This window comes from Protopterus annectens, chromosome 16.part0, assembly GCF_019279795.1.
Source record: "Protopterus annectens isolate FY-2018-M chromosome 16.part0, PAN1.0, whole genome shotgun sequence".
Lineage (NCBI taxonomy): Eukaryota > Metazoa > Chordata > Ceratodontiformes > Protopteridae > Protopterus > Protopterus annectens.
The window spans coordinates 660,977,165-660,997,311 of record NC_056750.1 but is presented as its reverse complement, the minus strand read 5'-3'; the positions used below and the strand labels follow the sequence as shown (position 1 = coordinate 660,997,311).

At 36.8% G+C, this 20,147-nt stretch overlaps 1 protein-coding gene across 1 annotated transcript in view; it reads left to right on the top strand.

The window, feature by feature from the left end:
- The window catches only part of AKNA (AT-hook transcription factor), an 865,316-nt gene that overhangs the window by 299,606 nt on the left and 545,563 nt on the right, over positions 1-20,147 (top strand). The window contains exon 2 of the mRNA XM_044058163.1: positions 17,212-17,784. Within this exon, the coding sequence (XP_043914098.1) occupies positions 17,394-17,784 (391 nt within the window). The 5' untranslated portion in view covers positions 17,212-17,393. The remainder of the gene's footprint in view (positions 1-17,211; positions 17,785-20,147) is intronic.

Genomic DNA, 20,147 nt, shown 5'->3' with positions numbered 1-20,147 from the left:
AGTATATGCACAGTAATAAGCACACACTGTAAGCCCTTTTACATACTCTGGGATACTTTGAATAACTTCAGTTACGCCCTTGATTCACTAGGAAGTCATAGTTATGCCCAAACACAGCACTTTGAACAAACATACACAGTCACCTTGCTTCATTTGGCTTAATGTGCCCTTTTCTTTTCTTATTGTAATAATTTTGCTTGTTTTACTCTAAACATTCCCAGCTTTGTTTCAAACACACTTGTTTTGCTTCAACCATACTAGTTTTGCTTTAAACATACTAGTTTTCTGCTTTAAACATACTCATTTTGCTTTAAACATGCTTGTTTTTCTTACAGTTAATCATTTTGTCATATACTTTTATCTTAAATATTTTCTTTAGTTAATAAACTTATCCTACTTTCTGCTTGGCTGATAATACGGTTTGTGCCCTTGTAATACCCCTTTGTCTTTCGCATCGAGTAAATAATTTGTTTTATTTTTTTTTTTTTCCAAAAACATTTTTATTAAATTTTGTTAATAAACATGAACATAAAGTATTAAAAATAAATAATATAAAACATAACTATTTACACTATATACAATCATCCATGATAAATATTTGTTTTATCCAAGAAAGGTAATTAATATTTATCTAACAATCTCTCCAATTTTTGGCAAGCTAGTCTTTTGTGTGTTACATTTGATAATCTCTGATAAATAGTTTGCATTTCTTTTTTACATACAGATTTTGCTATTGAAATAAACTCAGTAAACATAAGATATTGCTTATTTTTCCAGTTCGATGTAATTATTTTTCGAGCAATAGCTAGAATTAACCAAAGAACAGGTAACTGATGTCTAGGAATTACACTTGGGGTAGGGACATTGAATCTAAAATCTCTCCAGTACTGTGTGAGAGTTGTACATTCGATTAACATATGAACCCAATTGGCTTCAAAAATATCACCACACCTCCAGCATTTGCTTTCATTACTCTTGGTTATAAGGTCAATTCTGGGTAGAGTGTATAAGTTTCCATGACTAAATCTCCCGGTATATAGTCTCCAATATAAAGACGATGAAGTGTTTTTTATTGAACTTAACTGTTTCTTATTATCGTTAGAGAAAGGTTCTCCATTAATCTTTATGGAGTAATGCCAAAAAGCTTGGTCAAAAGTAATAGTCTTCTCGTAGAATTTTATATACAGGTGATATGCTTAATTTATGTTCAATGTTCATCAAACTACACCATATGAATAGTTGTATCAATCTTGGTATAATATCAAGTTTCCAGATATATTGACACTCACTTTATTTTCAACAAACTGTCTTAAAGATTGATTACAGAGCCAGTTATCTTGACAGACATCATATCTGGCTAAGAGAAAGTTCATTGGTTGGATGTTCTTATTGTCTATAAACTGGTGCCAAAAACATTAGATTATTCTCTTTAAAAGATTCCACATCTTATTGATATTGAAGGTATCTAGGCAATCTGGTGTATAAGCCATGGGAAATGTAATGGGAAAGGTGTTATTTAGACTGTAATTGTTGTCTATTTATATTTTTGAAAATATAAAATATTTGGTTTATGCCATGTGAGAAGTGGCTAAATTTCTTATTATATAAGCAATATTCACGAAGTATCCAAAATATTTTGTTAATTCCAAAGATTTCCTTAAAATGGGTTTTAAGTTATATGCATTTCATGTAGTTGTTTCCAGCTACAGGTGTGTATGGATGAAATCCAGTGTAGTATTATGTTAATAATAACAGATTTGGAATATAATTCTAAGTTGGGAAAGCCAATCCCATTACTGTCCCAGGCTATTTGTAGGCTGTTCTGGTTTCTTTGGGAACCATAGAAAAGTTAGTAATAGAGGATCTATTTATTTAAAGAATTTTTTAGGAGGAGGTAAAATCCATGATTGTATGTAAAATAAAATCTTGGGCAAAATAATAATTTTTATTAATTTGTCTGTCTTCCATGGTGAAAAACATTTTGTTCCACTTTTTAGTCAAATCACTGATTATAGCTACCAGTTTAATGAAGTTAAATTTAATAGTCTCATTCCATTTATTCGTAATACTTATTCCTAGATAATCTGTTATTGTTTTCCCAGTTGATTGTATTGTATTTTTGCAAATTGCTATTTTCTTATTGATTTAAAAGTGTTTTGGTTTTTATTTTGATTAAAATTGAGCCCTGAGATTTTTCCAAATAGAGTTATGGCATTCATGATATGTTGTAAAGAGCCTTTTATGTCATTGGATGTTAGTAAAATATAGTCAGCAAAAAGCTGAACTTTTGGACAGTATCCCTCATTAACTTGAAATCCTTTGATATTTGGGTTATTTCTAATAAATGAAGCAAAAGGTTCCACTGATAAAGTGAAAAATAATGGGGATAGAGGGCAACCTTGTCTAGTTCCCTTATGAATGTTTACTGAGGATGATAGACATGAACCAATCTTAAATGCTTTAGAATTACTATAAATATTTAATATCAGTTCAGTGAAATCTGAAGTCAAGTTAAATTCTATAAAGATTTTTTGTAAGTATGATCAACTAAGGGAATTGAACGCCTTATCAATATCCAGACTAATGATAGTTAATTGTTTATTGGTTTTGTTTGCAATGTCTATTAGAGATAGTAGCTTAATAATATTGTCGTGTACTTTATGTAAGATAAAGCCAGTTTGATCAAAGTGTATTAGATTGGGTAATATATTCTTTAGTCTTTTGGCCAGGATAGATATGAAAATGTTATAATCAATATTTAACAATGATATGGGTCTATAGGATGCACATAGTTGGGGGTCCTTACCGTGTTTCAGAATGGGGGAAATTGAGTACTTCCACGAGGGAGGGAAAATTAAGTCTTGTTTAACCATGGAGAATGTGTTTAATAATAACTTTGTGTGCTCTGGAAGAATTTTATATATTTCTGGGATTATCCCATCTAACCCTGGGGCTTTATCCTTCAGATCCTTCAGATTTTTAACTTGTTCTTTCACTTCTGCTAAGGATATTTGTTTATTTAGGGTACTATTTTGTTGTTTTGATAGTTTAGTCTTGATATTTTCTTGTAGAAATGTATCTATTACATCGTCTTAATCTAGTGGTGATTGCATGTCATTGATTGACCGATAATGATTACTAAAGGCTTCTAATATACCTCCTAAATTAGTTCATTTTACTGTGTTATTATTCTTGCATTTAATTTCATTAATGTAATTTTGTTTATTAATTTATTTGGATGTGATAGCTACTTTATGTAAGTGTCTGGGGTTTACTGAATAAGACTGTAGTTTAATCTTTTCTAAGCTTATAGCAACCGTATGATTCAATATGTATAAATATTTGTGGTTTAGCTTAAAAATTTCAGTAAGTACTGCTTTATCATTTGATTTTAAATTTAGTTTTAACTTATCTGTTTTGGCTTGTAAATCAGAAAGTTCCTTGTCCCATTCCTTTCTCCTTTGAAAATACCAAGCTTTAACTCCACTAAAGATGTGAACTTTTAATGCATCCCAGAGTATATCTGTTACTTCACCATTATTGTTGTTTTCCATAAACGCATTTATTTCTTTTAATAACCACTCCTTAAAACCTTTTAACTTAGTAACATAGGCTGGGATTCTTTGAAAAATTATCATATCTTTTTTTCAGTCAAGCTGAACAAAAAGGCATTGTGGTCAGAGAGAGGACATGACTGTATTGCAACATCATTTATTTTAGAGTTAAGAGTGTTGGACACAAAAAAAATCTTATCAGTATTAGTTTGTGTGCCAAATTGGAACGAATGAGTGTATTGAAGTGAATTTTGAACTCTTAAATTATGTAGGTCTCTAAAATTCATTGAGGCTATAAAACTTTTTACCTTTTTAGCTTGTGTCGTTAGTTTAACCTGACTATTTTTAGAGGTGTCTTCATCTGAGAACAAGCAATTGAAATCTCCCGCCAGAATAATTTCTCCCTTTGCATGTAAAGTAATGAGATCCAGGTATTTCTTCGCATATTTAGTTCCTAGACCATTAATCCAGTATGAGTTTGCCAGTGTGAAGCATTTCTTATTAACTTCTAGCACTACTAAGCTTAACATTCCATCTTTATCTGAAAAGGTGTTTAAAACTTTAGGTAGTGTACAAGTATTATTCCATAGTATGAGTACCTCTCCTTTCGGCTCTAAAGCAGGAATTCGTGAGAAATACAAAACCATTAAATGATAATTTTTGCAAATCCTTTTCCAGCAAGTGGGTTTCCTGCAAAAAGATTATCTGAGCTCTGTGCATTTTAATGAATTTAATTAAACCAGCTCATTTGACATGATTTAAGCCATTAATATTTAATGATAAGCATTTATATATCATCATTTGTAAAAGTTATATTTAGAGCATCAATAATACCTTCCAAGTATAATGACTTTAAGTAATTCATGAAGGTATGCATCATGGATGAGTCAAAAATCTTTAGAAACAAATTCTGAAGCTAATAACTAAGAGAACATACATACATGGAACCTAAAGTTCCAGGTTTAGTTAATAAATTAACCACCCTTTAATACCATCTCACACACCAAAAACATAAATAAATAGCTTCTGCTTTAAATGTAGTATATACAAACAGTAAAGCATTTCTAAGGTAACTCGAACAAATATGAACATAAAAAGTCCATCAGGCAATCATAGTGGGATTTGTATGTAATATTGTGTAAACCACTACTAGGTATTGGAAAATAAGGAGTCAGTTTCCCCAATTAACCTAGTTGCTTTATCGGCATAAGCTTCTAATACCTATATATTTTGGACCTGTATTACAGTCTCTTGTGTTTATAACTATAGCAATACAGGAAAAAAAAAGGGGGGGGGCCATATGTTGGTCTGTTAATACTAATTGAACAGAATAGAGTGACCTAGAACACTTTAACAATCCATTCCTACAGTGTATGTGGTCATACAAAGATTTGAATTGTAGTATCATAACTATCATTCTCATTAGCTTTGATTCTTTCTGGCTGTGTTTGTGCTCTTTTCTCTCTGTTTTGCCTTCGCTGTTGTTTTTACATCTCATGGCTCTGAATATTCTTCTCTCTTTCATTCCAGTTCTTACACCATGTTGCTTTCGTGTCCGGACACGAATAAATGAATCTTTGTGGGTTCTCTTCAAGCAGCTTTATTAAATACAAACACATTACTATTGTTAACTATAGACTGTAACTTAAACAACTTGTATGCAATTAATGACTATGATCATGCATGCTCACTTCCTAGCTGCTCCTTTTAAATGGCACTAAGGTTGTGCACGTGTGTGGGTTTTCTATGTGCACATAGAGCCTCGCATGCTTCTTAAAGATACAAGCACACACACTTTACACTCTGATCTACAGTATGTTTTGTGTTTGTATGGGATCAGTGATTCACTTTTTTTTTCTTCACTGTTGTGTGATCATGGAGTTAGTATATGTAAATAAAGAATGTAGAAAGGCACCATCTTTTGACTTAGCTTTTCTGCCTTGCTTCATAGGAATCCCAGGTAGTGTGCTAGCATTCCTCTCAGCAAAAGTTACATCCTGTGTCTTGGCCAACCTCCAATCAACCCAAGGCTGTCTTGTTTCTCAGCACTGAGACCCTGCATCGGTGGAACACTAAAGTGCTTTCAGCTACACTAGTGTATGTTAGAGTTGTATTTAGTCTGTCCTCCAAACTGAAGACTCTTTCCCCTTTCACTGTACGTGTTCACACTACTGCCCCCCCATTTCTCTCTTCTTATAGTACTCCTAAGTCAATTACATAAAACTACTTTCTCTTGGAGAAAGTTTACCTATGTACCTGCAGCCCACACTTCTTTTATTTTTCCGTGCAGAAGTGGTGGTCCTTTTCACCACTCTGCAGTAGATTCGTAGCATAACATTTGTAGTTATTAGGAAAATACTACACCACACTGACCTGGAATTAACTTAGCTTGGTTTTCTTCTTTTCTTTTTAGAAGCTGGCCTAGTCCATTTTTTCTGACTCACAACCTTGCATTACTTTGTGTCTACCCCCCCCTCCCCCACCTTGAACCTGCACACCTCCCTTCCCACTCCTGCTTAATTACAGATGTAGAAAGGCTCCATCTTTTGACTTAGCTTTTCTGCTTTGCTTCATAGGAGTCCCCAGTACTGTGCTCACATGTAAGTGCACTTACTATATTCTACTAAACTGCTAGTGCCCTGTTTGTAGCTCCTCTCCCCTGTCAACCCTCTGCAGCCTTCTAATTTTACACACAGTGCCTTATGACAGTGCCTCCTTATCTCTGAGCTAGTTCTCCGCTTCACTGACAACTTACTGCTGGCTTTCTTCCTTCTTGACTCTACCCGCTTCATTCACCCTGCAGGCTCACTCCGCTCCCTTACCCTGCCTCCAATTCCCACCCACCCCCACACCTCCTACTTTTATTTCAACTACTCCCCACCCACTCAACACAGCCATCCAGTCAAACCCTTCCCCTCTTTGCCCCTCCTCCTTTCACCCACAGTAATTAAATACATCACTAATTAAAGACACCACTCTTTCACTACCCCTTTTCACCTCACAGCTCTTCTCTCCAACTACAAATCCTCCCACATTAAACTAGCTTTTTCCAACCATGCTTTCCTTACCGTTCCTAACGCTCAAAACCCCGATCTCCCTCCTACTATTCCTAACAACTTTATACCATGCCAGCTCCTATACCTCCAATCAGTTTCCACTCTCTACTCCTTTTCATACTTCTACACAAAACCATCTCCTCCCTCACACAAATAATAATTTATTTTCTATCTCCTCCTCTGTGTTTCAGCTCAACCCTCTGCACCTTTTTTAATCCTAAAATTATTTCCACTACTGCAAAGACACTTGCTCTTAAACAAATACTAGACCATCCAGAATACCCTAAATCCAAACCAAAACACACTAAAATAACTTCCTTCAATAACCTTGTCTTAGCTGGAGACATTCACCCTAACCCCAGACCTACCCCAACCACAAATAATTACCACCCCTTCCTCTAACCTTTCATCCCCCTACAATACTCTTAAATTTTTCACACTCATTGCCCAGAGTCTCAATAACAAAGCACATTGGTTTCAAGCATGGCTAAGTTATAACCAACGTGACATTGTAGCCATAGCTGAAACTTGGCTCAAACCCCACATCTCTGACTCTGAAATCCTACCCTCTGGATTTCACACTGTTAGATGTGACCGCCCAAAGAAAAAAGGCGGAGGTGTTGCATTAATCTATTCCAGTCTACTTACCTTAATTCCCCTACCAGACCCCATTCCTAAATTCGCCAATGCAGAATTAAGGGTTGGTCTATTAAAAATGAACACTCTCAAAAGCCTCTGTATCTTCGCCCTTTATATCCCACCTGGAAATAATGTTTCAACCCTTGAAGACAATACTCCAATGGGCCTCGGCTGAAATTAACCTTGAAACTTGCATACTAGGTGATGTAAACATCGATTGGAAAAAAATCAACATTCCCATGCCCTCCCTGTCCATTAACCTCTTCAACTTTACTCAAGTAATCCACTCCATCACAAGACCCAATAAAACAAATCCCTCAGGATCCACTCTTGATTGGATCTTAGTCTCCCATCCAAATAAAATTACCAGCACTGGCACCATCCCTGGCTTTTAGTGACCACCTCCCAGCATTCATTTACTGTGCAACCACCTCCCATCCACACCAACATCAATATATTCAGACCTGCAACCTTAGTAAATTTGATCCAAAAACCTTCTCTAACTATCTCAAACAAATGAATTGGAACATTCTAAAAACACTTCCACTCGATAAAGCCATAGACCACTTTAATTCTACTTTCCTAGACTCTCTAAATTCCCTAGCTCCACCAAGGAAAAAAAAGAATAAAAACTATAACTGCCCCTTGGCTAACCAAAGAAACAAAGCAAATTATGCATCAGAGACAAATCCTGGGAGGTTTGCCAAAAGAATAAACTTCCCGAAACCCTTCTCCAAAATACACAGCTCCGTAACTTTGCAGAAAAACAAATCTTCAAAGACAAAAAATGCTACTACACTAAGCTCCAGTCAAACCATCCCCAAAACCCTAGGCTTTTTTGGAACTCCATAAACTCACTCCTCAACCCAGGCTCCAAAAATATAACCCAAGTAAATCAGATCTTGAATTAGCATTACTATTCAACTCTTTCTTTATAGAGACACTATCTGACCTAACAAAAACTTTTCCCAACAACGACCCATCTCTCCTACATTCCATCTCATCTAAGTCCCCAAATAATTTCCCACCTATGTTTGAGCTTAAACCTGTTTCCACAAACTACATAAAAAGACTTCTATCCAAACTTAAACCCTGCTCCAATGCACCTGACAAAATCCCGTCTTCTTTTCTCAAGTCTGCTGCAGGTGGTATAGCTCTCCCAATTAGTATCCTAATTAATAGATCTATAAAGGAATCCTATGTCTCTAAACTCTGATGTTCCACCTTTTATTCTTCCTCTCCACAAGGGAGGCAAAAGCACTAACATTTCAAACTTCTGCCCTATAGCTCTTCTCTCTCCAATCTCCAAAATCCTAGGAAAAATGCATCCACCTCCAACTTATGCCTTTTCTAAAAACTAAAAACCAACTTCTTACCCCAACCCAACATGGCTTCCAACCAGGACATAGCACCATAACAGTTTTACTCTCATTCTTAGAAACTGTCAATCAAGCTGAGATTCTGGGAACTTAGTATCCGCAGTGCTCATAGATGTCTCTAAAGCATTCAATAATATTTCCCATACGCACCTTCTAAGTCATCTATCAAACCTAAACCTCTCCCAAAACATACTTTCCTGGTTTTCAAGCTATCGGTCAGATACCAGGCTGTGAATGGAAAAAAGGCACCTCACCTTTCTTTACCCACTCCTACCGGAGTACCACAGGGGTCCATCCTTGGACGAATGCTGTTTAATATCTTTATCAATAACTTTCACTCTGGTATTCCTAATGCCAAAGTCATCCAATATGCAGATGACCCTACACTTGTCTGCTCTGCCCCTAACCTCTCTGAACTCCTATCTAAAACACAAATGGCCTTCTCAACTACTGAGATCTGGGTGTGCCAAAATCACCTTTCTCTCAATGCTAAAAAATCTAAAATACTACTATTCACTCCCTCAAAATCTTTCTCTGTTGATAAAAATTCCTTCCAAGTTCTTAGCCAAAACAACTCTCCGATCAAAGTTCTTCCCTTTGCCAAACTACGTGGTGTAACTATGGACGAACACCTCAAGTTCGACATCCAAATTCAGCAAAATATAAAGCAAACCTACCAAAAACTAGGTATGCTATACAGGAATAACTACTTCCTCTCTACTTGTACCAGGCATACTTGGGCCTTCTCTTACCTCCTTCCTGCCTTTCTGTATGGTGCCCCACTACTAACTGACCTATCCTCTTCCATCACTTCCAAACCTGAAAGCTGTTATAACAAAATTTCTAAAAATGCCACCAAAGGCAAACATTCCATACATTATTGTGTTACCCTCCAATCCCTCAACTGGTTAGAATTCACAAATTACCTGGATTTTCTCCAGCTCACTACAGCACATAGACTAATATTTAATCCAACCAAATGCCTGGCTCAAACCAACATCCTTCCCCCATACACCCTTAACAGAACTCTCAGATCTGAACACCAAAACGTGATTACTATCCTTAAACCTAAACATTCTGCTGGACAACTTCTCCTCACCTTCTCCTTGGGTAAGAAATGGAACTCTCTCCCTTCCATACTAAGGACAATGTAAAATACAACCAACTTCAAAACATGGCTTTACACCTACTTCTCCTCCAAATGGAAATTTAACTGCATTCTACCTACCTAGAACTCTTTAACAAAAGACCCTGGGAAGATATCCTCCTGAGTTCCTAAGCACCTTATAGCTGGCTATAACCCTCTATAGCTAATTCCCATACGATCTGTAAATATTGTAAATAGCTTTTGACTTTGACTTTAACTGTGTGAATTTGTTAAACTGTATCCGCAGGATACTTTTCCACTATGGGCAATATTGCTCACACTTTGTATTGTTTATGTATTTGTAGTTGTACCCTATTTTTATTGGACTGCTATCTTTACTGTAATCTGTTTCATGGGCTTTTCTTCCGGGCCTCCACTAAAAACGGGCTCTCTGGGCCCAGTGGACTTCCCCGGTAATCAAACTGGAAATAAATAAATAAATAAATAAGGGAGTTTGGAGGCAAAGCTGACTACAAAAAACATTTTTAAGGTATAATTGTTCTATTGGAGTTTTTATTAAATGCGTTTTTGTATCAACAGTGATTCACTGTGTAAATCTTCGCTTTTCTGCATTGTTGTACAACCATGGAGTTAGAATATTTAAGGGCACAAACCTCTTCACATGGGCAGTGCAGATGTCTGATATCTTGGTTCACTGAAAAAAAAAATCAGGTATAGCCTTTTCAGTCAAATGTGATTTTACAAAATAAATTTCTTTCAAACTTTCATAATTTGTGATTTCAGTGAAGTTACATTCATTCAAAAGGAACACTCTCCCTTCATAAGTGTACCAAATTATTACCGTGAAGTAACCCTAACCCTGTATGTATGTATGTATATATAATATATATATAGTGTGTGTGTGTGTGTGTATGTGTGTGTATATATATATATATATATATATATATATATATATATATATATATATATATATATATATATATAATACATGCATTTGGTTATGCGACCAAATGCCGAACGTCTGGTTTTCCGAACTTTAATGTGGAATCTCCAGGTGTCAAATGGTCAGAATGTCGTAAAAAATTCCGAATTCAAGAATTCTGTCTGCTCTACCACCTAAACAAGTGCTACCATGGGTCACAAAGGGGGGGGGGTTGCATTTTGCTTACTTTGTGTTCTGCATTTATGCGTTCGACCATTTTCCGGTTGGCCATCCACCGGCCAACCAAATATATATATATATATATATATATATATATATATATATATATATATATATATATTATATGTGTGTGTATGTATAATGCACATACACACAAAACAAATCACTCTAGTGGACCTTCCAGTGCACAACCCAAATAGTATGAAAACTGCAAAATGAAAACTAATTCAGTCAAAGGATGCTTTATTGGAGCACAAACCGCAGTTTAATGAAAAGCTTTGTCAGTGTAGGAAATAATGATGCACAAATGTCCTGTTATATAAATCACCACAACGTTATATGATCAAGTAACAGTCATGTGATGATAAAAGAGAGAAAGGAACAGTCATGTGATGATAAAAAAGAGAGAAAGGAACAGTATAAAAAATAACTTTAAAAGTAAAATAAAATCAGTTTCATATTGATGCATAGTTAATCCTAACTTGTCATAAGTAATATCATGAGAAGCATTTCTGTTTCACAATTGCATCTATTTCATAAAATATCTTGATCATAAGACCATTGTTTGAACTACAAAGAAGTGACATCTAATTAACAAAAAAAAAAATAGTTTAATATACTTTCATTAAATAGCATGCAAAAGTATAATGGAGTGCCTTCATTAGTACCTGCCAGGTTGCAATAAGCAACCATTCTGACCTAACTGCATGATGTCTCAAAACCAATTGTTTATCTCTTCACGGAACTCCTAATTTACATTCCCCCTGCACCCCCAGTAGATCAGTGAGTTTAAATATGTCAACTGCAAGATCATGCATGAGTAGGGAAAGGAGGCATTTTGTACTACCTACCACTGTACAGTCTCTGTTCCTACAACTTTTGCCTTTGGACTAAAATATTTACTTCTATTTTAGTTGACTAATAGGATGCTAGATTTGGTTTGCATATGTATGTACATAGTTTCTTAGGTGTGTACTAGGCTAATGGCCCTGGAGCCTTCACAAGCCTAGTCCATAAGATTACCCTGGCATCGTGCCACCTGACCATAGTTCCCAGTGCTTCTGTCCAGTAGAGCCACTGGAGTGATCCCTGAGTGATCCCTGGGGTGAATTTTCTATTTCCCATTAACTTATCAAGATTCCTCTTGAAGAGGGACAGTGAGGTGCTCTGTTTGACATGTATGGGAAGTCTATTGCATAGCATGGGCAGCCTCCGGATTATGAACCTGCCCCTACAGCATCTTTTGTTGATTGTGGTAATGAGGTTGAGGTCTCTGGAGCACGTGGTGTGGTGGGATTAGGAACTCTTTAGATGCAGCATTTCTAACAGTGCTGGGTCAGACATGGCTTTGTAAGTCAAGCAGAGATCGCCTTGAAGTAGGCGATATGAGACAGAGAATAGCTGGAGTTTTTTTGAGTCTGTCGATATAGGGCAAGTGTTTAAGGCCTAGGATCCTCTTTGCAAGGTACTTTTGTGGCCTCTTCAGTTGTTGCAGGTGTCTAGTGAGGTACATGCCAAATGGGGCATTGTACTCAATGACTGGCCTAATGAGGGAAGAGTAGAGGAAGACTATGACCTCCTTCTTCCTGGAGGCAAAACCCTTGGTAATGAGATGTGCCACATAGGACATTTTGACCACAGTGGCAATGTGGTTGTCAAGAGAGGTTGCTGTCAGTCTGTGTTCCCAGATCTGTTATAATGCCTTCTTTGTTCAATGGATTACCATCAATGTGGTAATTCATGAGAACCGGGTTTTTTCCATAGTGGATGATGACACATTTTTTGGCATTGAGCTTAAGGCCATGGTTCCGACAACAGTTGTTGGTCTTACTGAGACTTTTCTGTAGGATGTCAACATCACTTGGGGAGTTAATAATAGCTCCCACTTGCAATCGTCTGTGAACTTGGTCAGCCAGAGTCCCTTCGTGTTGGCCTGGACTTTACCAAAGTAGATACCAAACAGGAGAGGACCCAGGACTGAACCCTGTGGGACTCAACTTGTGACTAGTCGGTAGTCTGATTTGGAGTCTGCTACTTTCACACTGTGGGTTCTATCTGTGAGCCAGTTTGCAACCCTCCTAGTGACATAGAGTTGATGCCCATCTTAGTGAGTTTTTCTATGATTCCTGAGTGGGGAATGGTACATATGTGTGTGTATATGTATGTATGTATGGGTTTGGTTTGGTTTGTTTTTGTTTGGTTTGTTTTTGTTTGGTTTGTTTTTGTTTGGTTTGTTTTTGTTTGGTTTGTTTTTGTTTGGTTTGTTTTTGTTTGGTTTGTTTTTGTTTGGTTTGTTTTTGTTTGGTTTGTTTTTGTTTGGTTTGTTTTTGTTTACCGGGAAGATCCGACTGGACAGAGCTGTCCAATTTCACTGGGGGCCCAGGGAGAAAAGCTCCAGAATAATTGCTAACCTACTATACATAAGATATTTGCACATTCAGTTATAAAAATATAGCAGACAGTAACATATATGATTGCATAAGATATTTACATAAGCATAGTGGCTTAAACATACAGTTAAAAGTATAGCAGGCAGTAACATTTGATTGTTCATACACTGTTTATTATAGATAATCTTGAAGATGTACTGAAGATAAGACAAGAAAGGAAAAAACTAAAAAAAGGAGAATATAGACAAGTACATATGAGGTGCATTGACATTTTAAGGGAAAGCTTTTCAACTTAGTCTAGAGGAGAGTTAGTGGGTATAGATGGGGCAGTTTGAAGTAGGTGGCAGTGAGTTGGTAAGTAATGTGTGATGTTATATAGTGCATTGTGGGAGTTTTAAAGAGGTTGGATAGTGGGTAGGGGAAGGGGAGTTAGAATATGTCACTCAGGTGCTAGGCAGTTGCATGTCCAGGAGTTTAGGTGAGAAATGAGCTGTTTTTGAAGATGGTTTTGTTAGGTTGCACCCTTATTTGTTGTGGTAGGGCGTTCCAAGTCTTGGCAATGTTGCTAGAATACAGGGAGTCACCAGAGCTGTAATGGCTTTTGCAGATTGCGATTAGTGTCTTTATAGTAGATCTAAGTTCTCTATTATTGGAGTAGTGGATGATCAGGTCTTGTAAGGCTGTAGTTTTGTCAGGTTGGTACAGTATTTAGTATATATAGATATATATATATATATATATATATATATATATATATATATATATATATATATATATATATATATATATATATATATATATATATATATATATATATATATATATATATATATATATATATACACACACACACACACACACACACACACACACACACACACACACACACACACACACACACACACACACACATTCCTAATTGATGTATATGCTTTTATCTTAGCAGATCTAGGTGGTCTTCTCCCACTTTCTAATAGGGTTATGCCAGATGCATTCGTTTTATTTCACTCCCGCTGGAAAGAAGGCATTTGTGAAACTTATTGCAGATAGGCCTCTGTTTTGTGCTCAAGTGGCTGGCAGAGGAAGCAGCGAGTTGGTTGCTGTGCAGGAGGTCAGTTATTTATTAGTTATTGTGAAACAAGTTAAAAATCCAGCAGTTTCAATATATGAAACCTTCTCTCTGCCCATAAACGATCTTACCATGAGCATAGTAAGGTTTTTGGTCTACATTTTCCACTGTAGAAAATGTGTTCAGAAATGTTATGAATATAATAAATGTATCCAGAGTTGGTATTATAAACATAAAATTAAATTGTAATGCGTTACTGCCACCCCATCTCATTGCAGTAATCTGTTGCAGCATCATACTGTCCGAGCTGTGCCTTCATTTTCTGTGCCAGTATTTAGAATGTACAGACATGACAGTAATATAATCCTTTTAGCAATGCTTCAGCAGATGGGTAAAGAATAGTGAAAAATTGGAAGACTAATTATCTAAAATCAGATGCCCTGAATAGTACATCTCTGCTAGGTTACTGTACTGCACACCTTGGGTTGTGATACTTAAATTGCATACCTTCCCTCAAAGGCCCTTCGGACTGGTATAGCATACTCTTCCCTGTACCTTATCTGTATGTAATGTATACCGATTAGTAATTCTGAAACAGTAGGCAGGCCTTTGATTATGCAAATTCAAGCAACTTTACTTGCTACTAAGCAAGATGTACAACAGTTTCAGAGCTAGGATAACATAATACCTGTCATCATTAGAAATTAAATATTGAAAATTAATAATAACTTATGATGGTAGTGGTTCTCTGGGTAGTGTTGCCAACCCTGTTTTTAGTTTGGGTTTGACCCTAGTTTCCGGTTAAGGTAGGGCTCGAGTCTGCATGTTCTTGTTTTTTAGGTTTCTTCTTGGTACTCGTGTTTCCTTCCACAGCCCAGACATATTGCATATTGCTTAGCCTGACTGGCTGCTTAAAAAATCCTTTGATATTTTTCTTTTGAAGTTTTTTCTCAAATAGTCTTATGAAAGAGTTGTTGGCTCATTGGGAGCTACCCAGTTAACAGTACAGGAATAATTAAATAAGAGTCCTGAAGGAGAATTGTTTCAGCCAGCCATGGGACTGACTATTTTAATCTTCAATACATCCTGCCATGTCATGTTGCCTAAATGTCTTACATTAGTATCTTAACTGGTTATTAAGTATATCTGAGAGTCTGTTTGAAATATTATCTTACTATTGCCCTGGAAAATGCAAATAATAAGTGTACACCACTTTTAATTTGAACTAAACATTCTGCACTATATACATATGTGCATCTCCGATAACTTGCACTGCTTTTATTAAAACTGAGTAAAAGAAATTCGAAAGTAATAGCTACCTGTCCTACTTCCCCCTTTTTAACAGATAGAGAAGTTTCTTTCTGAACAGGAAATGTAAAACATATTACAAAAATAGCCAAAGATGACCATCTTTTGAAAGGAAATGTAGCTTATATCAAACACTTTATGGTAACACATTTCTCCGTAATTCTGGTCATATGAATGCTGTATACACATTGTATGTGATGTAAATGCTTGCAACATATTGTGTGGCAATGTCATCCTCCACACAACCACCCAGCAGCAAACATGTATGTTAACAGTTTATCTCGCAACATAGAAGCATAAATATTTAGTATCACATTCTATTTCTATATATGAATTATTTGTGAGTACATTCTTGGACTGAGCTGTTAACTTCACATTGGATTTTTCCCTCTTAAGTATGTATAAGATAGAGCAAAGTCTGAAGATCATTACATTACAGGACTTTAACAAGTACAGGAGAGAGCAGATGCTACCTAAAATTCCCACTCTCAAGTTTGTGTGTTTAAAATATGTGGCATACAGAATCCTAATATTTTCACTGTTTTTTAAAGTTATTGTCCATATTTATTGTTTGGCTATTTGAAACTCCCTGAGTATATGAATGGTGTCTCTGGATTTCAGCATTTCTCTTATAACTGAAAAGTATCTTAAGAAATTTATTCTTTTGTTCCACTTGTGTATTCAGAACAATGAATTAGTGACTAGTAGTAAAAAAAAAAAATGATGTGAGGTAGCCGCGGTGGTACAGCGGTAGCGTTGTTACCTCACACCGAGGAGTTCTCCTGTTCGATTCTCGGCTGGAGTGCTTTTTGTGTGGAGTCTGCATGTCCTCCCTGCGGTCAAGTGGCCTCCAAAAGACATGTGTGAATGGGTGTGCCTTTACTGAAGGTTGGGCGTCGGGCTTGGAACTCGGCACCATAAAAATCTACTGCCAGTCTTTAGTGGACCGGAGTTCCGCTGTGACAACCCCTAACCGGGAAAAGCCGAAAAGGCAAACAAAAAGTAAAAAAATTATGTGAAAGGAAAGGAGAAGGGATGGAGGGGGGTAGATAAATGGGATGGAAGAGAGAAAGTAGGGATGACCAGTACAGATAACTCATCTGAGATGATTTGCTATGCGTCTGCTGCAAGTAACCTTCATTATTATTTAATGTGCACTATGGAGAAAAGCACCCGGACATTAATTGTCGAGCTGTAATGAGCACTAATCCAACAATGTTGCAGTCTTAGAATTTAGTGTGGGAGAGGAAAGCAGGTATAGATGTCAAAGTAGTTGTATATGATGGATATGTCATCTATTTATTTTTTATGCTCCTTAAAGAGTAAACTGGTGCAAATATTTATCATAACTTCTGGATTTAAGTCATCCTTGCAGTGATGGAAGTAAAATAGACTGGTTTTAATTTTATTGTATTCATTATAAAGCAGTATTTTTACAACTGATGAGAAAAGCTCTAGCACAAAAGTGCAAGTCAATTTGGATGTTTTGAGGTCCTTTTTTTAAAAGGAATCTAACAATTGCTTTGCTTTTTCTTCTCATGTTTAGGTAATTATTACTAAATGCTCCAAATGGCTGTGATTTGCATCAATATGAAGAAAAAGGAACAAAGCGGTCATTTCTCATGGCTTAATGATGTAACAGGAAGGGTCCTTGTGACAGTCACCTTAGCCTGCCAGTGTTCTACAACAATGCTTTATGTTATGTAATATCAAGACAGACCAAATATTATGGGAGACTCCAAGTCTAGGAGAGCCAGCACAGATGCAGGCTCCAGGAATGGCAAGGTAATGGAAGAGGAAAGGGATTTTCTAAGCTACATGGATGAAAATGGGATCATCAACATTAGTAATGGGGTCCACAGTGGGATGGATGAAAATGGCATTATTGGGATGCAAGAGTCTAAAGAGGACTTCTACCTTCAGTTTGGTCCAGAGCTTGAACCAGAGAATGAGATGTCCAGGGCTGGAGTGTCAGGAGAGGTCAGCCTTCTTGACCAGGCTGAGCATGCCCAAGACTCTTCAGGTGAAGACAGCTGTGACATCAGTGACTTGGAGACCTCTGAGCCTACACAACACTTGGATTTAGCAAGAGAAGATGCCAGTATAAGTCCTTCTTTGTGTAAGTAAGAGAGTTTCTATGCAATTTAGTGAACAAGTATGCTGATTTCTTTGAGTAATGCTTTTTCATTGCCTTCCATGGTTATCCATGATAAGTTCCATCCACAGTTATTGCTGCCTCCTGTGGTAGCCCACTAGTATTAGTAAACTGCACATTCAGAATAATGTGTAATTTATATGAATAGTCAATGTAATCAGAAATATATTGAGGGAATCAGACATTTTTCCTTTTTTTACGTTCTTCAGTACATTAAACAGTGTTTGCTCTTTGCATATGTTCTTACTACCACAAAACCCCTTCTGGGGCATGTCAGCCATTAATGCCACGGGGTTTGTCTTTCTGCCATGTCTGCAGTTTCTGCAGAGCAGTTCAGCAGCTGCTAACAAAATTGAAAATGTGCACAATTTCAGAGGTCTCAGCATGCTTTATAATGATCTCTGTAGTTATCTCAAGTCTTGAACAGTCAGTGAAATGCTGGTGCTTGGAACAGAGAATTACAGCAGTCCTGAATAACCTACCCACAGAACAGGTTACCACTTCATCATAATCACCTACCTGGTTCTGATCTGATACCATTGCAGTAATGTTTCCACTTGGGCACAAGGAGTCTTGGAACAAATACCACATTTAAACTAGACTGTAGACATACTGTGACATTTCTTGATGAGCAGGAGACCTCTAGTAAGAGGACAGTGTGGATGTAACTAAGGCTTCTTCATGACTATAGCATTAGTGTCCTTGTCCAGTCATATTTTTAGCAAACTTTGCTCTTCTCTTACCTTGCTGGAATCTATGGTAATGGTACTTGACTGGGTAGGCCACAGTACTCTGATCTTCAGATTGAGTAGTCCAAATGTATTGGTTTTCCAACTATCTTACACTGTTTCTTTCTGAAACTAGCAGACTTGTTAGTGGAGATTCTTGTGCCCCAGGTTGGGAACCTTCATGTTTCGTTTTATTTTCGATTGTGGTTTTGACTTCTCACATCTTTAGGTCACAGGGCATATATATGTATCTTCCTGAGATATCATTAGGTTTCCTGGTCATATTGCACACAAATCCCTTTGTTCTGCTGAGTTAAAATATTCATGTCTTTGCTTAAAAATGGAGCTTGATGAAGTGAAGGAAACTGAGTGCAAATACTTCCAAAACCAGGAACATGGCTCTTAAAACCCATCAAAGGCTTTTCAGCACATCTTCCTTTGAAATCAAAGATGCCTTCGGTGTCCGTATTGAAAAAGTAAACATAATTAAATATCTAGGTGTCTAAACTGAATTATATCAGCAAAAGTTGCACTACAAAAAGAGTGAACAGCAAAAGCATAAAGGCAATAGCCTGAATACACACATCATCAAGGATGTGCGAATGAGAGCCACAAAACCAGCAAATCCTAAGAATGTACTAAGTAAAATGACTTTTTTTTTTTTTTTTTTTTTCATGGAGCAAGCCGACCTGTACCTCCCATGTGGGAGACAAGCTACCCCCAACCACCAGAGTTAAATCCAGCAACTTCATGTTAGCATTTGTTCAAAGAAGGAGAAATATATTTACATAAAGGAGTCATTGTCTCTGCAGAAAAAAAAACTATACTAGAAATTATTTCCAACAAACAGATACCGTTAATGGCACCATTACTCTATCCAGAAATTAAACTACGAAACCATTATTTTATATGCCCTCTCAAACCTGCATTTATTATTCTCTCTGTTCTCGCAATTGACCAGCCAGTCGTGTATACTAGCTCTATACTGCAGCATACACGCCCGGCTGTCCTTATATGGGTTAGATGGTATTTAATATACTCTCAGCCTGAAGCTGCATTTTATTTCCCTTGCACCATCAATTCTGTATTTAAAAGAGCTCTTTTGCCAGCTTAAGTTGTCAGGTAAAATCAGCAGACTCCTAACACCTCATGCCTGCCCTTCAGTAAGCAGAAATGTTATGGTATCCCATTTGACATAGTTTTTCCTCTTTGCCCTAGCAGATGCTGCTAGTATGAAAAAAACACAGCTGTCAGCAGAATATGTTGGTTTATTACTGGCACTAGTTCATTTATTTACTGCTGCTAAATACTCTAGCATTTAAGAAAACAACGTGCCATCTGCTGAACACTCCTGAGACAGACTTTTCTCATTATTACTGTTCTCCCCTTGCAGCTGCTGTCTCCCTTCCGTAAATCACACAGCTGCCTGGGAGCACAATCAGATGATGCTGTGACCTTAAATAGACCAGCAGGCTCTTTACAAGGTACAAAGCTTGCCCACAGCAATCTTGGGCAAAATGATTTTTTTTCATCTGCTTGTACACCTGTGAATTATTGCTGGGCATCTCTCTGTCGTGTCCCAACTTCCACTCACTAACA